The sequence below is a fragment of the Haliotis rufescens genome, unplaced genomic scaffold (assembly GCF_023055435.1).
Source record: "Haliotis rufescens isolate VD_foot unplaced genomic scaffold, xgHalRufe1.0.p SCAF_1, whole genome shotgun sequence".
Classification (NCBI taxonomy): domain Eukaryota; kingdom Metazoa; phylum Mollusca; class Gastropoda; order Lepetellida; family Haliotidae; genus Haliotis; species Haliotis rufescens.
Genome location: NW_025963779.1, coordinates 87,757,599 through 87,770,751, shown reverse-complemented (window position 1 = coordinate 87,770,751; position 13,153 = coordinate 87,757,599). Strand labels below are relative to the sequence as shown.

General features: G+C 40.9%; 1 protein-coding gene across 1 annotated transcript in view; it reads left to right on the top strand.

Moving 5' to 3' along the window:
- LOC124119731 overlaps positions 1 to 13,153 on the top strand; it is a 96,869-nt gene that overhangs the window by 35,385 nt on the left and 48,331 nt on the right. The window contains exon 3 of the mRNA XM_048381370.1: positions 4,999 to 5,214. Within this exon, the coding sequence (XP_048237327.1) occupies positions 4,999 to 5,214 (216 nt within the window). The remainder of the gene's footprint in view (positions 1 to 4,998; positions 5,215 to 13,153) is intronic.

Genomic DNA, 13,153 nt, shown 5'->3' with positions numbered 1-13,153 from the left:
TATCTGAATTTCACTAAGAAAACACTATGCCAAATGCTGTACTTCCTCATTGATAACATCTATGTCAAAATTAGGATGAGACATTCAGACAAGAAGTAGGTATCCCCATGGGCACCAAGTGTGCTTCCCTTCTTGCTGATCTATTTCTTGATGCATATGAATAAAGACGATTAACTTAAACTTTAGGTATATCGACGTTCTGATATCGTTCAATAACCATCAAATAGCCAGTTCCCTTCCACTGATTGTCCCATCTGAACTGGAAATTAAAGAGACCAGTGAGACCGTCTCGTCTGTTTATATTTGGATCTATGTATAAAGATTGAGGGAAATGAAACACTCTCCACAAGACTGTATAACAAGAGGAAAGACTTCAACTTTCCCTTTACGTGGAACGATATTACTGCAGCTCCAGCCGCCCTTGGTGTCTACATTTCACAATTTTAAAGGTATAATTGAGCATGCTCTTCCTACCAAGATTTTAAATAGCGTCAGAATCGTGTGATCAAGGTCACAGCATTCAAGGCCTCGGTAAAGCGTTCAAAATGTTTTATGGTAGACATGTGGAGGATATTTCCAAATTAAACGCATTAGTGATACAAATAATGTCCGCTGCAATTCCCTATTTTGACTTGTACCATATGTTACCGTGTTTTTTTTAGGTGAACAATTGTCTTGCCTTTGCATGTGTTTGGGACGAGTGCCACCGTTGGGGCAGAATAAGCTCACCTTTTCGCGAACACCTGGTATCATTACTATTTGATAGTGATTCATAAACATATGCTCATGACATAGTCGGAATCGCAAAATCGACTCTGTTTTATGCCGAGCTTTCTATTGGATATGGAAATTACGCTGTAGAAGTGACGGTGGGTGGTTGACTTGAACAAGTCGACTGACATCTGCTTTATTGATCTCAAATGCAGGGTTTCACGCAGTAATGACCTCTTATATTTTTGTTCTCTATTTTGTTTGGTTTTAACGTGCCATAAACGGAATAGGAATAATAATATAGCTAAGCCTTTGACGTTTTGATAAGGCATGTCGCCGAAAGATTTTAAAATGCACATCTTCATGCGTGTCATATTCGAGTTTGGTCCCTTGGGCGTGTCACAGCCCTGTGGTCATGGATCGGAACTCAGGTTCTCCCTTGTTAAACTTATTGCTTTGTAAATTGGTTTTTACCACATTCAGGTGAAGGTTTCAATAATGACGAATATCTCAAGGAAGGCTGAACTACCTTTCAAAGAGGCGTTGGGTCCCAACTCACACTCAGCCCAACGTCTTGCATTCAATCTTACCATATATATCGTTTCGGGGAATAGGAACTATTTATGGTTGTAAAAATCGATTTATATGTTACTGCCACTGACGTAGCGAATGGAACAGCGATGCGTAAATCACATGTAGAGTCACAGAAGACCTCATTCCTGATATTGCACATTACCTTTAGCGAGCCAATTATCTACTACATAATATATGTAGTATCATTACAATTACCAACATAGTGCTACTTAAATCCTAACTTCAGTGGCTGCACTACGCAATAAGGTTTTTACTTTGCGATGAGTTAAGTTGCACTTTTAGGTTCAGGTGTATTTGGTTCTGGAAATGGTTAGTTAAATACAAGCAAGGGGTAGTTTCCTTTAGTTACATATATATCTTATTGCTCTTTTGATATTTTATGGACAATGACAAATAACCATTTTTGTTCAAACACAGGATGTGTATGCAATGGAAGATAAGAATATAAGGGTATTTTTTCTGCGATGTGCAAAGCAAGGTGATCAGACGATCATCATGCGACGTGTAGTTGAGTTGGACAGAAAACACCTAATGTGTAAACGCCATCTGGACGAAAAACATTCCTATGTGATAATTTATTCTTAGGAATACGATCCTTATTGTACATAGATCCTTTCGTAATCAGGAAATACATGTACATGCTGGTGATTGTGACCTAGAGAATAGCTTGAGACAAAGTTTCTCACATTCTTACGGTGACGTACATGTTACTAATTCGCGTATAATGACATATCTCGTATGAGAACTTACGCATGTGGTATTCTAAAAGTGTTGGTTTCAGATGCGGGTTTGCTCATGTTGTCAGAAATAAAACACAGCTTGTCTTCATGAGCATAATATTATCTGTAGTTACAAGGAATGATAAGTCAAAGATTGCAACATCCCGGCTTGTAACAGTATTCAGTCAAATGTAGGCATTGCCGTTCACATACATTTTAATTATGAACGTCACCCAAAATTTCAAAATCTTGCATATGTTGTGTCGTTGTGATGACATATCTTGTCCCAGAAGATTGTGCATGGCTATGGATTCCCCATGTAAACACAAATCAGGATTAGAGATACTATTTATCCTCCTAAATAAAAATTGAAAACCCTGAATTTGCTTATAATTTTTTTAAAGAATGTATATCAGTATATGTTCATATCACAACTGTAGAGTTATTAATTACGTGTGTAGAAAAAATATATACCCTTGACATATGTCGGTGTGTCATGCGCCTTGCAAGTTTCCCATGATATTCCAAACCTTAACATTTTTCTACTGTTCATGCATTTATTAGTTGAAAATAGACAGCAATTCAATTCAATGATGCGTTAAAGTGCGGGTCTGCAAACACGTATCATCCATGTGTGACAGATGAAACTATTGTACATATTTATTTTATTATTCTACACTGTCTGCTTTTCAGTGTTCAACATTTATGTATAATTGGTGGTTGGGATAGATTAAATGTAGTCCATGTGTCCTTCATGTTGTTAGCCTTAACAAACCCAAGCCATGACGTGCTCATCTGATTGGCCAAGCTTACCCTCTTAGTTAACCCTTTGTCTCACTGCATGTTCTCAGTCGCACACATTCATTACACAGACAAGTTGCCAAGTAAAACCGTCAGATATCCGGAATAATAAGTTGCGGCACTGTGGTCGGGAAGATACCCCAGTCACAAGGGTGTATACACTATATAATCTTCCATTGACGAAATAAAACGTCTCACACCCGTACCGTGTTTGTCTCCTATACATTCACTGCCCTGCTACACATAGGAAACATCCGTGGGTTGTTGTACCAGAAAAATACATTTCCTCGCTTAGTGTTAGTAATTACCTAATTATATGATTGAAGTGTTTGCTGTGCACTGGCGAACCAACACAGGTAATATAACCCCGGTATGTGACCGAACCATTCCAATAAATGCCATTTCTTGTCAATATCTTGTCTTGTCAAATGTCCATTTACGTAGGACCAGTTAGTTATGTGGGAGGTAAACCGGTCACACTAGATTTCATTGGTGCTGAAATCTGCGTCATATATTGACCGTATTTTCGATTATTGCGTACGCTAGTGTAGTTACTTTTGTTATATATGTGCAGTCATTTGGAGTTTGTGTAATTTTAGACCCGCGTATATATGCAAATTTGGTGCCAAGTAATACGTATATTTCAAATATTATAAAATGGACCTCGGATTTCACATTTATTTCATATCATTAATAAATTTGAGAAATACTGTTCTTTCATGTCGTGTAAGAAGTTCATCTACAAGACTCGTCATGCTAATGCATGGATTAAATCGTTAATAATCGTAACTATGACTAATCAGTTCCATTTAATTCTCTAACAATCTCCTGCGATTACCACCAAATAATTTAATCATGTCACATACGTCCTCAACAGCCAATAATCGGCGTTTAACACAGCAGTTAATTATAACCTATACCCTTGAGCCAAATCACAGTCGCTGATGTACTGTGATGTGAACTGTGATATTAACTTTAACTGAACTCTAAGTGGCGAATATGTTAAAGCAATGGATTTAAGGGATGGATGAATAAAAATGTTGAATGAAATAAAGTAAAAGAGGGTATCAAGCATCTTGAGTCATGTCTTTTGTCTATAATAAGACAAGTCCATTTTCATGATAGGGGCCTGATTAACATGTGCAACCAGGTATGACATTGTTGTTTTAAGGTGTCTCACAACTGGGATGTCTTACGAATGAGAGGAGACCCTTTTATATATTTTTAGCTAAATGAATCAGAGGCATTTTACATATGTAAGTTGTTCTGCAGTCCCGCCGGTCAGCTCTCGCATGTATTATAAATATAAACAGCTGATAAATATTGCAATACCCATTGAAAATTCTGAACAACTGAGCTCGGAGTCTAACTGTAATATTAATTTCGACACACTGAGGGTAAGTGATGCGTCAAGTCCCAGATCGTAAAGTTTGTTTCAGTCGACAACCTTGACAAGCAGCTGCAGTGTTCGATGTATGGAAACACATGAGTCTAATTAAGGCCTATTGTCAAGGATGACGTCCCCAGTGATTGTAGAAGCCTGGTTAGCCACAACACTGAAATCTTCACTCACGTCCAGACCGCTGAATAAGTTTGAACACACACTGAGTCACTACGGTTTTTACTTATCCGCAACAGCCGGTCACCGCTAACTAGATGAAAATCCATTGGAACTGCGTTAGGGAACAAGTACTCATTTGCATATGTATTTCAGTGATCAAGAAAATTGATTGACGCGTGTCCCTTAGTTTGACTAAACACTTACACTGGAACTGGTGTAGGTGACCAGTTGTGGATAAATATTCCCCGCTGTTATCATTTCCATACTGGAATCAAGGATTCCTGAGATATTGAACGTATTATTTGACTTGAAAACATTACCGATAAAGTTTATCAGCGACCTTGCATAGGTACGAAAACGACTAATCGTTCCGAGTGCTTTCAAAGATACGCCTCTCTGTGTGGTTCACATTGGATCCAGCGGAGTTGTTAAATAAGTGTGGTTCCAGGGATAGTCTGCTTGTCAGACGCTCCTGCGTCGTGAACGGCTGTGGCAGTCAGCGTTCTCTAACGAGTAACTCCGCCGTTGGCCCTGCCCAGAAACCAGGATACCTCTTCCTCTCCCCCGCATGGAGACTATTTTGATGGAGGAACGCTCTTTCTTTCTCAACAGGCCGCAGGACGGTAGGGTGAACGGAATGGGGGAAAAACAGCCAGGCGGTCCCCCAGGGGAGAAGCAGGTTGGGTCCGGGGATCCGCTGAGGACAGAGGTCAAGCCCCGCCCAAACGATCGCCCGTCACTGAGGGATGTACTGATGGATTTCTCCCAGTCAACCACTCTCCATGGACTAAGATACATTTGTCTCGAAGGAGCTTTTCTGGCAAGGAGGTGAGTACATATAGCTTCTTTTGACGTTTCCACTTTAAGCTTGAGAGTGCATGATTTGTTTGAAATACATTTTGCACTTTCTTAACATGATCTGACTCTTGAAATGCGGTTCGTATTTAACACACGTGAACATTGCCGTATTCGTTCATTTTAGGTTGCTTTGTTCAATAATGATCTAATGAAACATTATGTAGGAAGCAGGATTTAATTCAGTCAAGAGTTCAATCTTCTTATACTGTTTGTTAACAAATGAAGTAACATTTCTAACGCCAGCCCATGCAAGGTTCCCTTAAAACACACTCAATACACACTCGTTATATACCGTTATGTACCACCATTCATGCTTCGACTGATAGCCAAGTTGTCTGAGGCGCCACAATTCGCCGTGGAGCGTTGAGCTCCAGAAAGCTGTGATCGCCGGCTCGAAACTCAGATTGGCCTTGAATATTTTTCGGAGTTTGTGAGTTTTGTACTCGCCGGTTTCCAAAATGGGCCTAGATTACTTCGGGTTTTCCTCCCATGTCCAGCTGAGACGTTACTGACTGTACTGATATTCTGGTCAAAGCCGCGTTGAACCCAAGCACACACTCAAGTCAAGCGAAATAACCACATTGACGATCTCTGTGGTAACTGTTATCATTTCTCTATGGGAAACATGGGTAAGGGCTGACCCTCCCTGCCTTGTAAACACCCGGTGTCTTCCCTGTAACGGCCATGGCATCCTGGATGGAGGGTCCTCGGTCTGTCGCTTACACTTTGTGTTATGTTTGTTTGTTTGTTGTTAACCGCCGCACTCAGCAATATTCCAGCTATATGACGGCGGTCTGTAAATAATCGAGTCAGGACCAGACAATCCAGTGGTTGACATCATAAGCATCGATCCATGCAATTTGGATCGATGACATGTATCAACCAACTCAGCCAGCCTAACCACCCGATCCCCTTACTCGCCTTTTACGACAAGCGTAGTCGCCTTTTACGGCAAATATGGGTTGCTGAAGACCTATTCTACCCCGGAATCTTCACGGGTCACGCTTTGTATTAACTTTATTTCTTGTGAGAGCCAAGTATGTTATCATGACGGTTGTTTATATTTTCTGTTGATAAGATATTGCCTACTGATTATAATGCAGGCATTCTCGTCAACAAAGTTTTTTCAGTGGTGTGTAGTTTTAACCCTCATCAATCTCATGACTGAGGTAAAACAGCGACGTACAACTTTGGGCGGGCACAATAACTGATGTATTTCCGACTATATGAACTAGAGTGTCATCCGACGTTTATGTTAAATACACGTGAATTATGTGATTCGTGTACAGTAATATTACAGCACCACACGCTATGCCCACGCCATGTCCAACACATTAGGTTTTAATCGCGACGCAATGCACTTAAAAGTCACCAGGTCACGTACTCCATGATGCCTGTAGCGGTATTTATTCTTCTTGTGTTCAATACCTACCGTGGCATGATACTGCAGACCTAACCAGTTGTCTTAGAGACGTAATTGGTAAAACACGACGAAAAACGCCATCAATGACAGCAAGTAAGAACATATTGACCGACGTGAAGACGTTTTTACATGAGAACAATTGATTACAGAAGTATGAACCTTTGTCATGAAACACACACACACACACACACACACACACACACACACACACTAACACACACTAAGTGTGTGTTAGTGTGTGTGTGTGTGTGTGTGTGTGTGTGTGTGTGTGTGTGTGTGTGTGTGTGTGTGTGTGTGTGTGTGTGTGTGTGTTTCATGACAAAGGTTCATACTTCTGTAATCAATTGTTCTCACACACACACACTAACACACACACTCACACACACACACACACTAACACTAACACACGTACACTAACACTAACACACACACACACTAACACACACACACTAACACACACTCTCTCTCTCTCACACACACACACACACACACCCATTTCATCATTTGCCCAAATTACAAAAGTTAAAACTTAGGAAGTTTGCAAAAGAAGTTATTATTAAGAAGTTATTATTAAGAATATTTTCATATATTCACAAATATTAGTTATGATTGTAACTGTATGCTGACACCCCGTGGGGATTCCGGTGTCGTAGTTGTTAGTGTCCCATGTGCTCAGTATCCAGGGGATAAGTTACGCTGCGAATCATTTACCCGGACACTCCATCCAAGTTCGCAATGTCCCTGGACAGTGACATCAAATGGTCATTGTCCACGGAAGATCATTCCTGATGAAGCAGTGTCCGTGCCAAGGTGCAGTGTCCACAGCACGTCAATATTTAAGTGCTCATTGTCCCTTTTTCCAGACGTCACTGTCCGCTGTCAAACCCACGGGAAGTATTTGTCTTACAACGATACAGATGAAAGAGAATTTCTAATAACGTCCTGGCATGCGTCCAGAGACACGTGCTTACGACAATACGTAAATAAGGAGAACATTATGTATGACTTGCATCTACGTTGTTATTAGACCTCGGTCAGTTGGTGCAATTCTGGTTTTCCAGTCTTTATGACTCTATGGTCAAATTGTGTTCTAATTATTAAACATTTTAATTTTCAAACATGCTGGTTTTATTGTTATATTACCACGAAATAATGTTTGATTCTGATTAGTCTAAATACTTAGGTATCGACACAAAACCGTACGTGAGACCACATCGATCTGTCGATTGCCTGTGTGTCGATGCTTTTAAACAAACTGCCAATTAGAACATGCGTTTGTTATTGGAACAGTATTTCATGTTTTATCGCTAACTGGTAGAGTGCACAAGCACTTGGTCCCAATAGCTGATCAGACATGTTTTAGGGGCACGGGTGGGCCAGTCTTCTAAGGCGCCGCCATTCGCTGTGCAGAGTTGCGTCCCCTGGACACGCCAGAAACCTATGATTGTGGGTTCGAATCCCGGTTCACCCCGATTATGTTTCTAGGTTTGTCAGCACCATACCCGTGCTCGTGGGTTTCACCGAGGTGGTAAACGTCTGAGACCTGCATCACTTCGGGCTTTCCTCCCACGTTAAGCTGACACGCCGCGATATAACTGGAATAATGTTTAAAGCGGCGTCAAACCCAACTCACTCACTCACTCACTCACTCACTCACTCAGACATGATTTAATAAGTTTTCGAACACCAAAAGTAAAACATTCACTAACCACTGTGTCACAAAAAGGAGCATATTGCGGGGGCTCTGCTCGTCCGCTCGGTTCTGTTGGCTCAATACAGACTGCCCTCTCGTTTCACACAAATTCTAAATAGCACCGTTATTCTGAACAACTATTTTGCCAGCCATGGACAGCGAAAAGTAACGGAAGCAAGTGAAACCCAGCCAGGTGGAAGTTCGGGATAGTCAATCTGAATAATCTGCTACAAAACAACAACTTCAAAATAGCTGAGGTTATTCATTAAAGGTTGTTTCTAAAAAAATACAGTGATGCGTGTGTGTCCCCATTTCTACAACCTGTCTCCGGTATACAATGGGAAATGGCATGTTGATTACAAATCCAAGCATGCAATATATGCAAGAAGTGCAATAAATGCAACAGGCTGCGATGAAATTAAATATATATATATCTATGGAGGTTATTTAATCGCTATATTTGTTCCAAACAATTATTTCGAACAGTTAATAACAGAAGTAATAAATCTTGAACATGTGAAAATTTGACACATTTTTCACTCGGTACACGTGTGACCCTGTTTTTGAATGTGACCCATGTGTTATTACACGTTCAAAATGAATACCGTTCTTGACGTCATGGTAGAATGGAGCGCTCGGTTCCAAATTAAATTTAAGAGGTGTTTAATTTTCAATAAGACAACCCCATATTTCAAAGCAAAGTCCGAAATCTGCAATTAATTGGAAACTACTCGATTCTGATTGGTCAATCGGAGGTATCAAACCACCATAATCACTTCTGATTGAAACAGCCGATCGCATTAAACCAGAAGCTAATATAGATGCACTTTTGCGAACTCTACCATATTCAAAGTATGTGTGGCAATACATTTTGGGCAGAAAACACGATAGAAAATGACTCAGAGACTGTTCTGGAAGTTTTAAGGACAATAGAGAGCTCGACAATTGGTCCTTTTCTGTGGCACAATGAGCGGTGAGACATCATAAGAATGAGGCTTGCTTCAGGTTTTTTTAGGGGTGTCTACGTCATGTCGCCTCACGAAGAAACTGTGCTACACACTTTCAATGCCTGAGTTATGACCGAGCAAAGCATCATGATGAATCACACAATGTTTTCGCATATACAGCACCAAACTTTGTTTAATGGCTATTATTGGAGTTTCCTCAATTCAGATTGAGAACCCACTCAAAACATTAGACTCCACAATGTCGCTTCACTCACCATCTCCGCTCATACCAAAGAAATTGCGTTTAATTCTATCAAGGTAAAATGGAGATAGTGCTTTCGGTTCCAAATTCAATTTAGCGCCGCTAAGTCTACAGGTAACCTAACTCTTCATCGAAAACACAGTATGTGCATCTCCTAATTCGATAAGGCCATATTGTTCATCGACATTGTAAAGTACAAAAGACATCAGTGATTTTCTGATGCTTTCTCTCTGAGGCCACCTCCATATAGCTGGAATATTGCTGAGCGGCGCGTGAAAACAACAAACAAATATTTGTTGACAAATTAATTGACTGTACATCAGAAATACCAGTTGGCATCGTGTGTGCATCCCAGGAACTAGATGCCACTACCTCCTGCTGGGGTGTTTGCTGGTTGCTGGTAAGCATCCGTGACAGACATGAATGTGACATGTTGTCATCTTAAACATCCACCCCAGGGGATGCTGGGTGAGGATACCCTTGCGACTTAATGGATCGGGTGGTCAGGCTCGGTGACCCAAATGGCGTGGTACGTTGCTCATTATATCCATCATTGGTTTGTCTGGTCGAGGTTTGATTATTGACAGGCCCACGTCATAAAGCTGGAACATTGCTGAATGGGGAATCGAACCCAGGTCTTCGGCGTGACGAGCGAACGCTTTAACCACTAGGCTACCCCACCGCCCTCCCATTTTGGAAACCAAAACTGGCCAACGTTTCCCCATGTTCAAAATACATTTTGTAAGATCCTTAAGTTGTACCTCTGCGATTGCATACTAGAAATTGCTAATTTGACCCATTTCAAGGGGTTCATCTTGGTACTCCCAATACGACCCTAATTCCAAAAAATACATGATTGTAAACCCTGTCTGCCTATTATTTAGTTTTTGAGACTAGTAAGCTGGTTAAAGATCAATGTATAACAAAGGGCGGAGCAGTGCATTGTACTCGCACGCGTGTATAGTAAAGGTTATTATGCGATTTTATGATTGATGGTTCGTAAGTACACTTTATTAAAGTCTTCCCATACATGTATCAGATCCAGCTGAATAGCTTGCTGTATGATCTCCACAAAGCCGAAGTCATATAAACCCTTCCATTAAATTATCTGGCTGGATGATTGTAATCATCAAACGAAATCGGTTTTCTTTGTATAGATTGGACTGTGCAATATAATCGATGAAATAATTTGCCTGTATGCAATAGCCTATCCCTAACGGGGAACCAGCCGTGTTAGAGTCAAATGCAGATTATCAGTACAGGCCTAATGCTTGCACCTAGACTGGGGAAGTCTCCATTTCATTATTATTACTTAATGTCTCAAACTACTTGAATAAGCAACCAAAATACAACAACAAATGATATTTGAAACCATGTTAAAAATATTGTTTCTATACATTCAGAACACACCAGAGGCGACGGACAAAATATATCTATTTATATCATTTTTTATTTCATTATTCGAAAAGGACCAGTCTAACCTGCGCCGTGCACGGTCAATATCATGTTACCAAATCCAATACTGATAAAGCCTATCATATAACCATGTTCCACTCTGCAACATCAGGCACCAATGGGGAATTCAAATGTCTGCCAGATAATGGTTCTGAAGGCCTTGGCAGAGTGGAGGAGGGGATCAAATATTGCTTGGATTTGCTCATGCATGAACTATGTCGAAATCAAATGAATCTGAAGTGTTTGGGCGATTTAGTGAGTTTTGACGTAATGTTTCATTGGCAGTTGGCAGGGGAAGTAACTTCATTATGTGGTCGAATCAATTGTGTAGACTATAATATATACTGTGTGGTGGTGGTGGGGGGGGGGGGGGGGTTACATCCAAGACAGGACGCTTTTGGAAAACTAAACCTAATATGACGTTGGCAGTAAAAATAACTGGGAGAGGATTTCGATATTTGGGCCCCCTCCCTTTGAATATGCTGGATCCACACTTGGTGCACGTGTAGAATGTGTAGACATTCTTTATGATCTGAGTTCGTGTTGGTTCAAGTAACAGAGAAAGCGTATGATAATGTATGTTAATGGATTCATGAATTCGTCAATTCTGCGATATATTGTTTATGAAGTTGTGACTTGGTAATATAGCCTCGTGAGGTATTTTTATGAATGATGTATAATCTGAACCCAGTCCTTGTTTTGTGTGTTTTTTTAATGTAATTGTAAATGCGTGTAATGTCCAGTCGTCGGATAAGCAAACCGTTCACGTCGCAGTCACCGGGTCAGATATGAGTACTAACAAGGCGATCTACCATGACTGCAGCATCAGCTTAGCCTTGCTCCAAGGCTGTACTGAATGATAAGTCCATCCCCTCTAATACTGCTATCAAGTCTAGATAAGCGGATAGTCTGAGGACGCCAGTTTCTTATAGGGACATTTTGTTTGTATAATTTATATAGAAATTATGATTTTAACTAATAATTTCTGCCTTAGAGACTTTTGCAAGTCTAGTAGCAGCTGGACGAACACAGAACTAAAGCACATGCCTTATATCAATGAGAGACACTGCTTCTACCACTGAGTGTAACATGTGAGCACCTGGCGAGGAAATAGTCTTGTTTGTGTAATGACTCTCTTTAACACTACTGCTTGCAATATGAGCAGAAAAATTCTATGTAGATCATGGCGGGGAGTCTGTTACATACTTGATAGTATAGTGGTAGTGATGGTAGTAGTGGTAGTGATGGTGGTAGTGTCGGTAATGTAGTGGTAGTGATGGTAGTAATTGTGATAGTGGTAGTGATTGTGATGGTGGTAGTGTCAGTAATGTAGTGGTAGTAGTGGTAGTGATGGTGTGATGGCAGTAATGTGGTGGTAGTGCTGATGGTAGTGATAGTGGTAGTAACAGAGTGTCATGGTGGTTCGTGTCTGACGTGAATCAGGAAACTGGATTCAACATGGACGGGTCATCATGTGTTCAGACAGGAGTCTCAGGTGGGAGGAAGTACACCCCCACCTCCCAAACCCCAAACCTCCAATCGTGTTCCGTGCCCTGGTGATAAGTTGGCTTATACCGATGACGATGTAAGCATAACAAGAAAACATGAAAAATGCCATTGTTACACTGCACTATCACAGTATAAACATCGGCTTGCACAGTTCTGAAGCCGTGTACCTGCTCCATTGAATGGATGACTCATGACTTATAAATACGTATATGTTCTGCATGTATGAAGCAAGCAGGACAACGTTGGACTTATGTACAACTAACGGACCGGGAAGCAGAGGCGGTGGGGGGCCAAGTGATGGAGGTCTAAAACATTTGCCTCTTTGGTGTAACCCTAGAAACAAAATCAGGGCGAATCTGTCATTGGAATTCACGATCATATGTCCCTGGCACCCGTGATGGACACAAGAAGCAATGTTCTGTTCGTTTTGGCCAGAGCCCTTTCAGATGCATCTTCAGTCCACCTCCACAAGATGTAATGTTCTGTGCGTCTGAAGCAGAGCGCTTTCAGACAGATCTACGGTAGTAGTGCTGGGCCAGGCCTTGTTTAAGGCCTGATGGTTCATCAATATCTGAAGCATTACACTTGTAAATTGTTGTAAATTAGGCAGTGTAATATAT